Source organism: Hyperolius riggenbachi, chromosome 1, assembly GCF_040937935.1.
Source record: "Hyperolius riggenbachi isolate aHypRig1 chromosome 1, aHypRig1.pri, whole genome shotgun sequence".
Lineage (NCBI taxonomy): Eukaryota > Metazoa > Chordata > Amphibia > Anura > Hyperoliidae > Hyperolius > Hyperolius riggenbachi.
This window is the reverse complement of record NC_090646.1, coordinates 38975457-38993747: the sequence shown is the minus strand read 5'-3', so window position 1 is coordinate 38993747 and position 18291 is coordinate 38975457. Positions and strand designations below refer to the sequence as shown.

The window sequence follows — 18291 nt, the reverse complement described above, 5'->3', positions numbered from 1 at the left end:
AATGACCAGTCTCTACCAGTACATTACAGAAAAAATCTAATTACAGAAAATCTTACAGAAAATTGTATGGTGTGTGTACTAGGCATTAAAGAATGGAACACAAAGTAGTGGAACTATTAACAATGTATATTGCACCTAGCATACTGCAAGATGAGTCACTGACTTTATAAGGTGGTGGAGATGAGTACATAGGGAAGAAGGCCCTGCCAAATAAGCTTACATGCCACAGCAGGAAAGGGGGGGGGGAGAGGTTGGTGTGGGGGGTTGTTAAGGGCGGATCGGAGGTATGAAGATGAGTAAACTGATGGGACTGAATTCAAAGAGAAAAAACAAAGCTCCAGGAGCAGCTCACCATAGCCGTAAAACACTTAACTTTTAATGAGATCCATTTAAAAATGTTGACATGCAATCATTGCAATAGTAATTGTAATACTTATGAGACACATGCGTAGTATGAGGTACGGAGGAGAGTCGATTGCCGTTTCGCCCCTCTATTAGGGCTTTCTCAAGACAGATGGGACTCAAAGGTCTGCTTGGATGAGTGGGCGGTAGAAAGTGTGATGGTTGGAGGCAAGAAGTTCCATAAAGAGGTTCTGGAGCTGTCATGAGCGATCAAGTGATGCGACCGGCAGACATCCATAGACTGTTGGAGGAGAGTAGAGGGCAGATTGGGAAATGTCTCTGGATGAAATGTACAATGTGGAGGTGTGGTGGGTGGATTTGCATGCCAGACAGAGCCATTTAGATTTAATTCTGAGGGGGGCAGGGAGCCAATGAAGACACAGGCAAAGGGGGGATACTGAAGAAGAGCCATGGGAGGAGTGAATGAGCCTTGCAGCTAATTCATGGAAGATGTGATCTTTCTTCCAGCTAGTGGTGATCGGCATGAACAATCACCCAGCCGACCTGTCCTTACAAGAAGCGGCCTGTTGCTGTGTATACCACCTCACCAAAGACTGTCTTTCAACTGGGATGCCTGTGAGACTCCTGGCAGTTGTGACCCAACAACTTCTGGAGGCCATGTCCCGATTCACAGATGAACCACAGGTGGGAGTGCGAACACATACATATACTGTGTACAGAATGGAAAGGCTATATGTAGATATTATTTCCACCATAATGGGGTTCCCGGGGGCAGCTGCTTTTTCTCTGTGACCCAGCGAGGAGGAAGATGGAAGCACACTTACAGAAGGGTGAGCATGCCAGTTGGACGGTTGAGTCTGCTCTGCTGCAAATACACTATTCATTTGGAAGGGGGGGACCTGGGAGTTCCAATTTGTTGTGTAATTTTGCATAATTTTCATAGTATAGATGTAATTTTTGTAAATACAATTATATTTGTAATAGCTAATTCGGAATTGCATGCAATTTTTCGTAATTACATCCATTGTTCACATATTTACCATTGATTTTTGAATTACAACAAATTACACAATTAGACAGAATTATGATGGAACATGAACTACAAAATGAATTGCAACTTTACTGAAAATTGTGAATTATGGCATCTTAATTACACATATGCAAACTTGTCTAATCTCTGGTTCCAATAGCCAGCACTTGGGCCGGGGAAACTTCTATTATTATCTTGAGGGGGGGGGGTCAAGACCAAAGGGGTCACCTGATAGCCATTCCCGAGGGAAAGGAAGGAGAAGGGGTTGCAGGCCAAGGGCGTTTCATTTTTGCCCAGGGCCCTCTTGTGACTATACCTGACCCTAAGCTCAAAGAAACAACAATTGATGTTGCCATTGACTTAGATATGCTTATGTTTCTACAAAGTGGTTTACATTCTGCTACAAGGCATCTCATAAAGCTTTTGTTTGTTTTTTTGTTTTCAGTTACAGAAGCGTTGTGTATATGCGCTGTGCAATGACAAAATTATGAAAGAAGTACCGTTCAACAGGTAGCCCATCCTTTCATTTACTGCCTCATCTGCTTGATTTACTGTATCATCTGATCTATTAGTAATTCACAGCCCATGGCCCATATGCAATACACTTTTTCTTCTGAGTCATCTCCTAGAAGATCATTTCCATATTATCTTTAAAATTACTTTTCAGCACTTTACAATTAAAAAAAAAAAAAAAAAAAAAAAAGTACCTAAAATTGATGAAAAAGTACTACCAAATTGTTTTGTGTATTTCCTTGCTTGCTGGTGGATTAAAAGGCATGTTATGACAAGGTGTGAAAATATCACCTAGCAAAAAACTGCATATGGGCCCATGTGTTACATTTTAAGTGCCAGTCAATGTTTTTGCAGCTAAAACTTTGTAATTTACAAATCTGGTCATGTGACGGGAGACTGCATCAGAAACTGTTAGCAGCAGACTTGTCTTTGGGCTGATCTTCTGATATTTGATCATTTATATGCTGTTTGGATAGCAAGGAACATTGCCTATCTTTGTGAGGAAATGATAGGCTTAATTGTGGTCGAGCAGCTCCAGCTTATTGAGCAGGCACAGACATATTTGTGTAGGTGCAGTGCAGCCACACTTGTGCATGAAGAGCATACCCACATAACATATCGAACAATCTCTTGTTGGATATACAGGGCCGCCTGGGCCCACCCACTGGTTGCTGTGCCCGCCCACTAGCCACCCCACCCCCGTGTCCTTGCGCAATGTGCGCTGTAGCAAAAAATGTGCATGGCTCTGACACTGAAGAAAGCAGCATGCACATCGTGATGCGGCAAAAAGTGGGCGTGACCATGGCATGTTGTGGGTGGAGCCAATACGAGCAAAATACAGGTAGCCCCCAGTTAACACATGATAGGGACTTGTAGGTCTGTTCTTATCCTTTATCCGTTCTCTTTTGTCTCCCTCTTTTCTTCCTGTGCCTCTTTTATCCCCCTGTGTTACCTCTTGTCCCCTTCTGTCTCAGCTCGTCCCCATGCCCTAGCCAAGTATAGGTGCCCCCAGTATAAGTAGCCAGCTATAGGTGGTGCCCCAGTATAGGTAGATTGGTGTAGATGCCCCAGTATAGGTAGCCTGGTATACAGTAGCTGGTGCCCCAGTATAGGCCAGCAAGATGCAGGTACCTCTAGTATAGGTATTCAACTATAGGTGGTGCCCCGGTATAGGTAGCCTGGTATAGTTACCCCCAGTATAGGTAGCCAGGTATAGGTGGTGCCCCCAGTATAGGTAGCCAGGTACAGGTGCACCCAGTATAGGTAGCAAGCTATAGGCGCCACAGTAAAAGTAGCCAAGTATAGGTGGTGCCCCAGTATCGGTAGCCAGGTATAGGTGGTGCCCCAGTATAGGTACCCAGGTATAGGTGGTGGCCCAGTATAGGTAGCCTGTAGCCAGATATAGGTGGTGCCCCTGTACAGAAAATCCGCTGTAGTGGGGTCACTCATCTGCTCCCCTCGTTCAAGCGATGATGTCACTCCTCTCAGTGCTGGAACGTGGTGTGCTGGTTAGTGAGCCACAGGCCCGCAGCCATCACTTTAGGGGAGGGCAGGGCCCCCAGAAGCCCTGGGCCCCTTACTGCAGTGTCAGTTGTGACACCCCCCCGATGGCTGCCCTGTGGATATGTCCTGGAGATCCGCGCACAGCAACAGTGGGGGCAAGGAAATTGTAAGAAACCTTTGCAGAATCCAGAGTTGTCCCTTTAACCACTTAACGACCGCCTAACGGCGGCTGGTCGTAAGTGGTATTACATGAAACCGTTCCATGTCAGTTCACAGAGGGTGTCTCCGTGAACAGTCTGTGAGCCGCCGATCGTGACTCGCAGGCTAAATGTAAACGTGTGGGGAAGAAATCCCTGCTGTTTACATCTGATTGGCGGGGATCTCCGGCATCTGATAGGCTGAAGCTTCAAAAAAAAAAAAAACTCAAACTTGGACTAGGGTTTGTTGTAATATCTCCTACCAAGGGAGTTAACATAGATTGTCGGGTTCTAATACAGATAAATGTCACTAACCAGCTATTCTAGTGATTGAAGATACTTACTTGTTATACCACTAGTGATTGTGATGAACAGTCTCTCTGTATGCACCTGTTTAGGTTCCTAGCTGCAAAGGTGTTGATGCGATGTTTGTGTTTCCATGAGGATGAGATCACACGGGACAGGGCCGTAGCCCTTCTCTCCATCATGACATCACAGGTATGAATGAAGCACTTTGTGTTCCTGCTATTTTGAGAGTTTTTGTGTTGCTAGGGAATTGAGACAAACTTTTTGAGGACACTAATTTCCCAGATCCAGATTCTGCAATATACAGTGGCTTGCAAAAGTATTTGGCCCCCTTGAAGTTTTCCACATTTTGTCACATTACTTCCACAAACCTGAATCAATTTTATTGGAATTCCACGTGAAAGAGTGGTGAGACGTGGAACAAAAATCATACATGATTCCAAACTTTTTTTTACAAATCAATATCTGCAAAGTGGGGTGTGCGTAATTATTCAGCCCCCTTTGGTCTGAGTGCAGTCAGTTTCCCATAGACATTGCCTGATGAGTGCTAATGACTAAATAGAGTGCACCTGTGTGTAATCTAATGTTCGTACAAATACAGCTGCTCTGTGACGGCCTCAGAGGTTGTCTAAGAGAATATTGGGAGCAACAACACCATGAAGTCCAAAGAACACACCAGACAGGTCAGGGATAAAGTTATTGAGAAATTTAAAGCAGGCTTAGGCTACAAAAAGATTTCCAAAGCCTTGAACATCCCACGGAGCACTGCTCAAGTGATCATTCAGAAATGGAAGGAGTATGGCACACCTGTAAACCTACCAAGACAAGGCCATCCACCTAAACTCACAGGCCGAACAAGGAGAGCGTTGATCAGAAATACAGTCAAGAAGCCCATGGTGACTCTGGACGAGCTGCAGAGATCTACAGCTCAGGTGGGGGAATCTGTCCATAGGACAACTATTAGTCGTGCACTGCACAAAGTTGGCTCCTATGGAAGAGACAAGAAGAAAGCCATTGTTAACAAAAAAGCATAAGTCCCGTTTGCAGTTTGCCACAAGCCATGTGGGGGACACAGCAAACATGTGGAAGAAGGTGCTCTGGTCGAATGAGACCAAAATTGAACTTTTTGGCCAAAATGAAAAATGCTATGTGTGGCAGAAAACTAACACTGCACATCACTCAGAACACACCATCCCCACTGTCAAATATGGTGGTTGCAGCATCATGCTCTGGGGTTGCTTCTCTTGAGCAGGGACAGGGAAGCTGGTCAAAGTTGATGGGAAGATGGATGGGGCCAAATACAGGGCAATATTGGAAGAAAACCTCTCGGAGTCTGCAAAAGACTTAAGACTGGTGTGGAGGTTCACCTTCCAGCAGGACAACAACCCTAAAGATAAAGCCAGGGCAACAATGGAATGGTTTAAAACAAAACAAAACATATCGATGTGTTAGAATGGCCCAGTCAAAGTCCAGATCTAAATCCAATCGAGAATCTGTGGCAAGATCTGAAAACTGCAGTTCACAAACGCTGTCCATCTAATCTGACCTGGAGCTGTTTTTCAAAGAAGAATGGGCAAGGATTTCAGTCTCTAGATGTGCAAAGCTGGTAGAGACATACCCTAAAAGACTGGCAACTCTAATTTCAGCAAAAGGTGGTTCTACAAAGTATTGACTCAGGGGGCTGAATAATTACGCACACCCCACTTTGCAGTTATTGATTTGTAAAAAAATGTTTGGAATAATGTATGATTTTCGTTCCACTTCTCACGTGTACACCATTTTGTATTGGTCTTTCACATGGAATTCCAATAAAATTGATTCATGTTTGTGGCAGTGATGTGACAAAATGTGGAAAACTTCAAGGGGGCCGAATACTTTTGCAAGCCACTGTATCAGGTGCCTGCCAGTAAAAGAGTACACTGCCCCGAATCCAACACCCATTATGGGACTAGGTCAAAAGTGAGGTGGCTTCCTGGGTGTCCTTGTAAATGTGCAATTTCTATGCAGATTGAAGGCTGGAAATGCCAATTTTTCAAGAGTTAGAGATGCTTTAGGTTGAACCTATATGCTAGGTACATGCCATACAATTTTCTGTTAGATTTACCTGCCAGATCAATTTTTTTTTATGACATGTCAAAACTTAACGGTCTTATGACCTGATTACGCCGATGGTCGTGGAAGCAGCGGCAGCCCCAGGACCGCCTAATGCTAATTGGCATCAAGTCCTGGGGCGGGAATTAGCAGGAGATTGCGCATGCTGATGCATGCACATCTCCACCTGAATGATTAAGCCTTCCTCCATCATCCGTCTCCCAGCGGTGATCGCTGCTAGGAGGCTGTTAGGAGGTGGAACGGTCATCTATTTATATTGTACAACTCGGCGATTTACAGCAGCGCTATACTGGGGACGGCCGTGTAACACGGCTGTCCCCCTGGGAAGCACAAGAGTGATCGGCTCTCATTGGCCTATGACAGCCGATCGCGCAGAACAATTTAATTGACTATTCAAAGCATATGTAGAAGGTCCTTACAAGGATGACACCATTGAAGAGCTTATACTGCAGTTAAGGCAGGGCCCCTTGTGAACCCTTCTGTCCCAAGGGCCTTGGTGTGGTCGCTACCTTTGTACCCCTATTACTAGGGATGCTCATTCGGATTTAACGGAATTTAAATTTCCGGATTTCCGATCAGAAATCCGAATTTCCGAACGGAACTCTGAAATGGATTTCTGCGGAAATACTGCATTACTGCAATTCCGTAGTTTTAGTCCAATTACAGAACCTAAAATCAATGGATCAGTCAGGGAATGCAGAAACAACTTGGAAGTATTTGGCCAATCAGAGAATGCAAAAAATGACAAAAAAAAACACTACTCGTAAATTTCTGTAGAAATGCCACAACTCTGTAATTTTTGGCCCAATCACAGAACTCTGAAGCATTGGATGAATGCAGAGAATGCAGAGTCAACTTGGAAGTATTTGGCCAATCAGAGATTGCAAAAAAATGACCCAAAAAAACACTACACGGAAATCGGAAATCCAAACTTGGAAATCTGAAACCGATCAGAAATCCATGAAATTGGTAATCAGCATTGGAATTTCTGTGTAATCGGAAATTGACATTTCTGACCATCCCTACCTATTACTACACCACTAGGCACTGTACATACTCATGTCTATCTCATCATAACTTGTCACCATGGGTACATATTAAAGTGAGCCACTTCGCTGCTGTTTGCTGCACTTCTCCTCTTTAGTAGATTAACCTTTATAAGCCTAGATGATGAATAAGGTTATCCAGCACTTACCACTGTACATTGTTTGTCAGATTTCAGCAGTGCAAAAATCCCTTTTGTGTTCAGAGATCGCCGTTATAAGGGTATGTTCCTCACCAATCTCTCTACACCCCTCCTTCTTTCCTAGGAACTATTTACCCCTCCCCCCATCCTTTCTGTCCTCCTAGCCATGCCCTCCCCACCAAGCTTTTTTTATCTTTTTCTCCCTCCTCTCCTTTCAATAATTTCTTCTGTCTCCTTTCTGTTATGTTCACCTACTGTAGGCTGTATTTTTTATTGAATGTAATCTTGTTATGCTTTCACCATGCAGGCACTGTTACACACGGTGCACCAGAAGACCATCCTGAGCATGACTGACAACACCTTTATCTTCACTCTCCTTAACCTGATTAACCTCACCAAAGATGTTCCAATTACGTGCCACCAATTCATACAGAATCAGGGCCTGGAGTTATTCATGAAGGTTCTTGAGGTAGAGTCCTTAACCCTAGAACATCCTCCTGGGCCATTGAAAGCTTTGTCAACTTTTAGCCATGAGGATGGTCTGTAATGATCTGGATGGGATGGTGAAAATTGTCCTCCATCCTGGAACTTTCCACACCACTTCTGAAAAGCTCCTTTTCAGTTCCAGAATGCAATTTGCAGCTATGAGGTGCTAAAGAGAGAGTTTTTGGTGTTGAGTTATCAGTAAGAGTTGAATGAGGCGAGTTTAGGAAGTGGTGCAGTGAAGTGGCTTCTTTTGTTTGTTTGTTTTTTTTTGTTTGTTTTTTTTGGTGCTCACTGCTCAGTTATTGGCAGGTGTTAAAGGGAACCTTAACTGAGAGTGATATGGATGTTTCCTTTTAAACAATACCAGTTGCTGTCAGTCCTGCTGTTCTCTTTGGTGGGAGTATGGTGGCTGAATCACACACCTGAAACAAGCATGCAGCTAATCCAGTCTGACTTCAGTCAGAGCACCTGATCTGCATGCTTGTTCAGGGGCTGTGGCTAAAAGTATTAGAGACTCAAGATCAGCAGGAGAGTCAGGCAACTGGAATTATATTAAAAGGAAAATACATATGCTTCTCAGTTTAGGATCCCTTTAACGAGAGATGTGCCAAGTCCATCAAGCACACAAAAAGATTCAGAAGGTGGAGTAAATGTTAGGATCATGTATCGGTAGGAATGTTTTGCTAGCAGCATAAATGTTTGGTTAGTGTTAGGTAGATCAATTTCAGACTTAGTGTTAGGAGTTAGGTGTATCAGTTAGTATTAGTCCTATCATTAGGAATATTAGTGTTAGAGGGAGGTTAGGTCACTGCTGAGAAAGGATGGTTAGAAGGTCACCACAGGGAGAGGGAGGTTTGAAGGTCATTGTTGTGAGAGAAGTAAAACAATGCTTACTGAACAAGAACATCTGTGGTCAAGTATATGCTAAGAATTCTGGCTTTCATGCAAATATAATGCAAACCATGCAGCTTGGACCTGGGAATCACATGTTAACATCTAGGGTTGCTCAAAACCGAATTCAGGGGAAACCCGGAAAGTAGCTATCCGGATTTCACCCTGCTAGTTACAATCAGCTGTGTGAGCTGGGCGGGGGTCACTCTTACCTCTCTGACGTCTTCTTTGGTCCGTCCCTCAGCGCCTCACACGATGCGGTCCACGCGGCAGTCACGTGAGTACAAACACGTCCTCCTTCCGGGATGAAGGAGGAAGTATATAGTCACATGACGCCGGATTGGACCGCATCGTGGGAGGCGCAGAGGGACGGGCTGAAGAAGATGTCAGAGAGGTAAGAGTGACCCCCCCTCCCCCGCCCACCCAGCCCGCACAGCTAATTGTAATTAGCAGGGTGAAATCCAGATAGCTACTTATTTCACCCAAATTCAGATTTGAGCAAGCCTGTTTACGTCCCCAAATCCAAGCTCCATTTCCAGTTTACAATAAATGTGCATGCAGTTTAGATTTGTTGGCATCTTGTTAACCATCTGTAGTCATCCCTCCTTCACTGGAAGAGCTGAGCAATTTTTAAAGGAGAACTGTAGTGAGAGGTATTTGGAGCCTGCTATATTGATTTCCTTTTAAGCAATACCAGTTGCCTGGCAGACCTGCTGAGCCATTTGCCCGCAGTAGTGTGTGAATCGCATAGAAACAAGCATGCAGCTAATCTTGTCAGATCTGACAAAAATGTCAGAAATACCTGACATGCTGCATGCTTGTTCAGGGTCTAGGGCTGAAAGTATTGGAGGCAGAGGATCTGCAGGTTAGCCAGGTAACTGGAATTGCTTAACCTCCTTAGCGGTAACCCCGTGCTAGACACGGGGTAAGCCGCCGGAGGGTGCCGCTCAGGCCCTGCTGGGCCGATTTACAGAATTTTTTTTTTTTGCTACACGCAGCTAGCACTGTGCTAGCTGCGTGTGCATGACGATCGCCGCCGATTCGCCGCTATCCGCCCCGCCGCCCCCCCCCCGACCCCTTTCGCTGCCTGGCCAATCAGTGCCAGGCAGCGCCGAGGGGTGGATCGGAATGCCCGCTGACGTCACAAGGTCGATGACGTCATCTTGATCGTCGCCATGGCGATGGGGAAGCCCATACAGGGAATCCCGTTGAGAACGGGATTCCCTGCAGGGTAAAGGCGCTGGCGGCGATCGGAGGGGTGGGAGGGATAGCGGAGGAAGGGGGCAAGCATGTAGCTAGCGCTAGGCTAGCTACATGCTTTAAAAAAAATAAATAAAAAAAAGTGCTGCGCTGCCCCCTGGCGGATTTATTGTACCACCAAGGGGGTTAAAAGGAAATCAATATGGCAGCCTCCATATACCTCTCTCACTACAGTTCTTTAAAGGACTTACGAGGTGAAAATAAACTTCTGAGAAAAACAATTACTGTATATCTATCCTACTTCTCATAAAAATGACTTTTTTTAGATATCCCACAGTTTTATTTTATATTTAAATCTAGTTTTTGTTTTTACTGTTTCATTGTCTCTGCTCAATGACACCTTCATTAACCAGTTCGCATTCAGTCGTTTTTCGCTTCATGCATCCGAACAATGTTCACCTCCCATTCATTAGCCTATAACTTTATTACTACTTATCACAATGAACTGATCTATATCTTGTTTTTTCCGCCACCAATTAGGCTTTCTTTGGGGGGTACATTTTACTAAGAGCCACTTTACTGTAAATGCATTTTAAAAGGAAGAATAAGAAGAAAACGGAAACAAATCATTATTTCTCACTTTTCAGCAATTATAGTTTTAAAATAATACATGCCTCCATAATTAAAACCCACGTATTGTATATGCCCATTTGTCCCGTTTATTACACCATTTAAATTATGTCCCTATCACAATGTATGGCGACAATATTTTATTTGGAAATAAAAGTGCATTTTTTCCGTTTTGCATTCATCACTATTTACAAGCTTATAATAAAAAAAAAAAAGAAATATTTCATCTTTACATAGATATTTAAAAAGTTTAGACCCTTAGGTAAATATTTGTGTTTTTTTTTTTTTTAATTGTAATGTTTTTTTTTTTTTTTTAATTAAACATTTTATGTGGGTATTTTTGGGAGGGTGGGATTGAAATTGTATTTTTTTTGTAAATATATGTGTATTTTTATTTTTATTTAACATTTAGATGTAGTTTACTTTTTGGCCACAAGATGGCAGCCATGAGTTGTTTACAGTGACGTCACTCTAAGCGTACCACGTACGCTTAGAGCGACATAGGAGGCAGAAAAAGCGTAGCTTCCGAGAGAAGCTGTCGCTTTTTCTGCGGGGGAGAGGAATCAGTGATCGGGCACCGTTGCCCGATTCACTGATTCACTGGCTAACAAACCGCCGATCGCGCGCGTGCACGCGCGCGATCGGCCGCGTGGACGCGCAGGAGCGCACATGGCTTCCTGGACGTGAGTTTCACGTCCAGGAATGTGAAATAGTTAAACTATGCCAGAGCTCAAATCTATGAATTATTAAACTTTTCTATCTCTTTCCTGCTCTTAAAAGCCATTTACCGACAGAAAAATGTTTTATGGCTGTAATTACTTATCAGTGAGGGTTATGCTCTAGTCTGACCCAGTCCGACCCAGAAAGAAACTGTCACTTGCATACTTGATGATTAACTTTTTCAGGGAGAGAAAGAAAAAAAAGGAACCCAGCATAGTTATTTGTGTGCTAGACGCTGTGCATACACAACTCTATCTCATCATGTCACATGTCACCTCGTAAGTCCTTTAAGCTTAAAGGGAACTGAGAAATCTAAAAAATGCTGCAGCCCCCCGAGTTTGCGTTTTGTGGAAAAAACGAACCACTCTGGTGTGCAACAGCCCACTGAAATACATTAGCCAAGCGGTTTTCAAACAGCTAGCATTTTTAAAAATGCTCATGAACCGCTCTGGTGTGCACCAGCCCTAACACAGGAATTCAGCACTGCAGACACAATCAGCCAGGTAATACAAATAAAGCAAAAATAATGTATTTGCAATCCATTATGAGTTGTAACGGACACCATACAGTACTAAAATAGGATTTCAACGTGTGATTTCAAGTATAAAAATAAAACAAATATTTACATATATTACTTTCAGGCTAGATTCACACTTAGATGTGTTGCATTGGGTTGTGCTGCGTGGTATCCCACTGGTAAAAGAAAGGGAAAAAAAAACTTGCTGCAATGCATCTACTGTAAGTGTGAATCAAGCCTTACAAAGCAAAGCAATTTTAACCACTGGCAAATAAGAATTTTATTTGTTGTAACCTCTATCCATTAGAACATAATTAAGTGTGCCTAGTATTTGGGGACCCTTCAAAAGTTGGCCATGAGTCCCCACACATTTTAGTTACATCACTGAGAATGTTCTCATGCCTAAATTTTTTTAAATTTTTAAACTGTGTGTGTGTGTGTGTGTGTGTGTGTGTGTGTGTGTGTGTGTGTGTGTGTGTGTGTGTGTGTGTGTGTGTGTGTGTGTGTGTGTGTGTGTGTGTGTGTGTGTGTGTGTGTGTGTGTGTGTGTGTACGTGTATACAGTGTGTGTGTGTACGTGTATACAGTGTGTGTGTGTACGTGTATACAGTGTGTGTGTGTACGTGTATACAGTGTGTGTGTGTGTACGTGTATACAGTGTGTGTGTGTGTACGTGTATACAGTGTGTGTGTGTCTCCCCAGAGTATAAGGAACCATCCTGTGTACCAAGTGAGGTGGTTTAATGGGGAAATACTGAAATGGCACAACCATCTGTAGCAGAATATGTTATAATAAAGCAAACTTTATTTAATTGTGAGTGTTAGTGTCAAAGTCTGATTGGGATGTTGGATGGCCTTTATCTTAATTTATTCGATGCAATTTATGCAGTGTCTTTTTTTTTTTTTTTTTTTTTTTTTTTTTTTTAATTTAAGACCTTTCCATCACCATTGTACGTACCGCAGAGAGTTCTGTGTATACTGGTAAGAGAGAAAATGCCTTCATTCTGTCTGTACTTTCAACAGTCTGAGTGCCACTGCTTTGTGACCTGAAAACCATTGGTGGAATTGCTGGACACATAGGTGGTGGGGGCTTAGTGGCATTGCTGGACATATAGGTAGAAGGGGATTGGTGAAAATGCTGGTCACATAGGTGATGGGGGCTTAGTGGCATTGCTGGACATAGAGGTGATGGGGGATTGGTGGAATTGCTGGACACATAGGTGATGGGGGCTTTGTGGCATTGCTGGACATAGCGGTGGTGGGGGATTGGTGGAATTGCTGGACCCGTAGGTGATGGGGGCTTTGTGGCATTGCTGGACGTAGAGGTGATGGGGGCTTTGTGGCATTGCTGGACGTAGAGGTGATGGGGGCTTTGTGGCATTGCTGGACATAGAGGTGGTGGGGGATTGGTGAAAATGCTGGTCATATAGGTGGTGGGGGCTTAATGGAATTTCTGGTAATGAGGAGGCTTGGTGGAAATGCTTGTCATGTAGGTGGTGGGTAATTGGCAGAATTGCTGGTCACATGGTGGAGGGTTCAGCAGAATATCTGGTCAGACCGGCTCTGGCAGAATGGCTAGTCACATGGGGCACATGTAGGGCTGGATTTACCACCATAAGGCACCGTAGGCACATGCCTACAAGCACCTGATAGAAAGGCGGCTCACTCCCCTTCCCTAGTGCTTTCCTCCCTCCATCACTATGCAGAGTCCTCGAGCAAAGCGTAAATTAGAGGTTAATCACCAATCTCTTGGCATTCCACTGATGAGATCGCCTTTGCCGGGGGCACCACTAGGTACCTCTGAGGGCATCTCTGGCTACCTAATACTAAGGGACACCTGTAGCTACCTATGACGGGTAAGGGAGAAGTGACAGCTGGGCCAGCCAGCACACTTGCAGTATGGTTCGGAGGGGGTTTGTGGGTTCCTGGAGGACGAAGTCTAGGGTGCCAGGACATCTGTGTCCAAAGGCTCCTGTGATGTAAATCCGGGCCTGGGCACATGGATTAGTAACTGGACATATGGGTGCTGCCAGTAAGGGTGGCCAGTTTGTGAGTGACTTCCATCCATGTGGTGCAATTCTCCTAATGGAACCAACCTAAATCTGTGAGGAGGCCATTTGGTCATTTTTGTACAGTATGTTGCCTAGGGAACTATATATTATTATTATTATTATTATTATCACTATTTTTTATATTTCTTTAGGAGGCTTATCCTGGTGGGAGTACAACTCAATTGTGTCTTCTGACTTCTTCATGCAGATTAATGTAGCAGCAGTGAAGGAGCTGCTTGCACAATTCATGATAAAGGACTTCATCAGTCAGCTCTGCAAGTTTATGCAGAGTGAAGACTATTTGGTCAGATCCTTTGCAGCACAGATTGCAGCATATTTGGTGTTCTGGGAAGATGCGACCTGGACCCTGGACTCTAGCCTGAGGGAATCCCTCCGAGAGCAGCTGGTGAGTTCTCTGCTGACCCCCTCCATCCCGATGTACCGGAATAATCACCATATTTCCTTTACAATTCCTAGTCCAAAGATCCCATTTTGATTGGCCACTTTTACCACTTCCATGTAGTATGAGAGCTTACCTACACAATCTGTTCACAGTAGCTCCAATGTCCAAATATGCATGCTGGACGTAGGAGCTACATCCATGGAAAAACTAAGCCGCCCGAGTTCGCAGGGCCAGAACTGCCAGGGTGTGCGGGCCGCCCGTTAGCCCAGAGATCAATGAATGGGAAAGCAGTTCCCATTCATTGATCTAAGTCCCTTAGAATAATCGCTGCCTTCTTTGAAGAAACGATTGTTCTGTTACACATCCCCTCTTCACTTCTTGTAAGTACGCTTACAGGAAGCCAAAAAAAAAAAAAAATACTGTGGCCATCTTGTGGCCAAATAGTAAAACTACATCTACCTACATTTTTATTAAAATGAATAGACATTTTTACATTTTAAATTAACTGTTTATCTCCCACACACCCAAAAATATTTAAATAAAATTTTTAATTGGAAAAAATTACAATAAAAAAAACCTTAAATAGTTACCTAAGGGTCTATGCATGTGAAGAGGGTATATCCTACTAATAATATAAATGAGAAAGTACGGCTGTTTGGCTGTTTGGCTGTTTGGCTGTTTGGCTGTTTGGCTGTTTGGCTGTTTTGGCTTGTTTGGCTGTTTGGCTGTTTTGGCTTGTTTGGCTGTTTGGCTGTTTGGCTGTTTGGCTGTTTGGCTGTTTGGCTGTTTGGCTGTTTGGCTGTTTGGCTTGTTTGGCTGTTTTGGCTTGTTTGGCTGTTTGGCTGTTTTGGCTGTTTGGCTGTTTTGGCTGTTTGGCTGTTTGGCTGTTTTGGCTGTTTTGGCTGTTTTGGCTGTTTTGGCTGTTTTGGCTGTTTTGGCTGTTTTGGTTGTTTTGGCTGTTTTGGCTGTTTTGGTTGTTTGGCTGTTTTGGTTGTTTGGCTGTTTAATTGTTTAATTGTTTGGATGTTTGTTACTCATCACGCAAAAATGGCTGAACGGATTTGAATGAAATTTGGCACACACATAGTACATTACCTGGTATATTACCTGGTCTAGTATACCAAGTATAGGATACTTTTTATTCCCATAACCAAAAGTGGGCGGAGACAAATACAAATTTCACTGGAAAATAAAAACTGCAGCCATTCTTACACTGTTAGTGGTAGGGTTCTCAAACTTTGCACAGTTGGTCATTGGAGGACTGATATTATTAATCATAAAAGTGGGAGGAGCCTACAAAAGCCAATCAAAATTCACCTTTTTCAATGGTAATATTTAATTGCTGCTATTCTTGCACTGTTAATGGCACAAGCCTTAAACCGGGTAGAGTTGGTCATTCAGTGACTGTGGTTCAAATTAAGAAAAGGGAGTGGAGCCACAAACAGCCAGTCAGATTTGTTTTTTTCAATGCAAGTTATTAATGCCAAAGACCGCAACGCTCACAAACTTGGTCATTTAGTAATTGAATAATTGTGTGTTAGGGTTAGAAAAAGTGGGTGCAACCAACACCAGCCAACCAACACCAGCAAAATACATACCTGGGCAATGCTGGGTCATTAGTGGGCAGAGACAAATACAAATTTCACTAGAAAATGTAAACAGCAGCCATTCTTACACTGTTAATGGCAGGGTTCTCAAACTTTGCACAGTTGGTCACTGGGTGACTGGAATTAATATTCAGAAAAATGGGTGGAGCCTACAAAAGCCAATCAAAATTCACCTATTGATTTTCAAGGGGAATGTGTAATTGCTGTCAATCTTGCATTCCTAATGGTACAAGCCTTAAACCTGGTACAGTTGTTCATTGTGTGACTGTGGTTCAAATTCAGAAAAGGGGTCGAGCAACAAACAGGCAATCAGAATGAATTATTGATGCTCAAGATTGCAAAGCTTACAAACTTGGTCATTGAGTATTTGAGTAATTGTGTGTTAGGGTTAGAAAAAGTGGGCACAGCCAACACCAGCCAAATATAAAACAGAGCATCGACGGGTCATCAGTGGGCGGAGACAAAATACAAATTTCACTGGGAAAAGGTAAACTGCAGCCATTCTTACACTGTTTATGGTAGGGTTCTCAAACTTTGCATAGTTGTTCACTGGGTGACTGGGATTAATATTCAGGAAAAATGGTTGGAGCCTAGAAAAGCCAATCAAAATTCACCTATTGGTTTTCAAGGGGAATATTTAATTGCTGCTACTCTTGCACTGTTAATGGCACAAGCCTCAAATCTGGTACAGTTGGTCCTTGAGTGACTGGGTTTCACATTCAGAAAAGGGGTGGAGCCATAGAAAACCAATCAGATTTCTTTCATTTCAATGCAAATTATTGATGCCAAAGACCGCAAAGCTTAGAAACTTGGCCATTTAATAATTGTGTGTTAGGGTTACAAAAAGTGTGTGCAGCCAAATACATACTTGGGCAACATGGGGACATCAGTGGGTGGAGACAAATACAAATTTTACTGGGAAAATGTAAACTGCAGCCATTCTTACACTGTAAATGGTAAAGTTCTCAAGCTTTGCACAGTTGGTCACTGGGTGACCAGGATTATTATTCAGAAAAGTGGGTGGAGCCTACAAAAGCCAATCAAAATTCACCTATTGATTTTCAAGGGGAAATATTTCATTGCTGCCACTCTTGCACTGTTAATGGCACAAGCCTTTAACCTGGTACAGTTGGCCTTTTGGTGACTGGGGTTCAAATTCAGAAAAGGAGGTGGAGCCGCAGCCAATTAGATTTGTTTCATTTTAATGCAAATTATTGATGCCAAAGACCGCAAAGCTCACAAACTAGGTCACTGAGTAATTGTGTGTTAGGGTTAGAAAAAGTGGGCAGAGCCAACACTAGCCAACTACATACCCAGGCAACGCCGGGCGACCAGCTAGTTTATAATACTAGCTGGTCACCCGGCATTGCCCGGTTATGTATTAGTTTCTAATATATTTTTTAAATTATAAGCTTGTAAATAGTGATGGATGCAAAACTGAAAAAAATGCACCTAATTTCCAAATGAAATATTGGCGCCATACAATGTGATAGGGACATCATTTAAATGGTGTAATAACCGGGACAAATGGGCAACTAAAATACATGAGTTTTACTTATGGTAGCATGTATTATTTTTAAAGCTATGATGGCCGAAAACTGACAAATCATTTTTTTCCATATTTCTCTTAAAGCCAATGGTTACCAATTAGTGTAAAAAAAAAAACAGCTACTTACCTAAGGAGAAGGAAGGCTCTGTGTCCTAATGAGACTCCTCTCTCCTCTCCCGGTGCCCTCATCGCAGCGGCAGCTCCTCCATTCAAATCCCCCACTGCGGGGGACTTTGGAAGTCTTCGGGAGCCGAGTCCTCCTGAAGACAGGCGGCTCCATACTGCACACGTGCGAGTACACGATAGAGAACGCTCGCGCGTGCGCAGTTTGGAACGGCCCGTCTTCGGGAACACTCAGATTCCCGAAGACTGCCGAAGCCTCCCTTCGGCGGCAGAAGTAGCAGTATTTGACCAATTTAGTCAAATACTACTACGGGGGAGCCAGCGCTGGAACGGGCACCGGGAGAGGAGAGGGGAGGCTCATTAGGACTCTAAACTTTCCCTCTCCTTAGGTGAGTATCTGGCTTTTCTTTTTCTAATACGGTTCCCATTCTCTTTAATTTTCTCGTTAAAATGCATTTAGAATAAAATATTTCTTAGCAAAATGTTCCACCCAAAGAAAGCCTGATTGGTGGCGGAAAAAAACAAGATACAGGAAAATTGTATACTCGCCTATCAGGAAATTTTCCTTTCAAATCTCCATCGTAGCATTCATATGGGCAGTTCCCCACCTCCAACTGCCAGATAGGACCACCCTCAGTATAAAAGTAACTCCACCCAATACACATTATTCCTTTAGTAATGGGCGAGCCGCCACTAATGGGTGGGAATGTATGCTGCCATGGAGATTTGCCAGGAAAGGAAAATTGCCTGATAGGTGAGTATACAATTTTCCTGTTTCCCTGGCAACTTCATGGCAGCATACATATGGGCAATAACTAGCCATGAAAAAAAGAACACAAGGGAGGGAAGGCAAGCAAACAGAATATATTTTAATCCTATTTTCATCAAAGGAAAACCTATTTACAA

General features: G+C 43.4%; 1 protein-coding gene across 1 annotated transcript in view; it reads left to right on the top strand.

Annotated features, from left to right (window-relative positions):
• Nucleotides 1-18291, top strand: part of LOC137546670 (protein zyg-11 homolog) — a 52706-nt gene that overhangs the window by 24772 nt on the left and 9643 nt on the right. Inside the window, exons 5-10 of the mRNA XM_068269444.1 lie at nucleotides 871-1047; nucleotides 1839-1903; nucleotides 4005-4104; nucleotides 7240-7290; nucleotides 7518-7679; nucleotides 13912-14109. Coding sequence (XP_068125545.1) covers nucleotides 871-1047; nucleotides 1839-1903; nucleotides 4005-4104; nucleotides 7240-7290; nucleotides 7518-7679; nucleotides 13912-14109 — 753 coding nt within the window. The remainder of the gene's footprint in view (nucleotides 1-870; nucleotides 1048-1838; nucleotides 1904-4004; nucleotides 4105-7239; nucleotides 7291-7517; nucleotides 7680-13911; nucleotides 14110-18291) is intronic.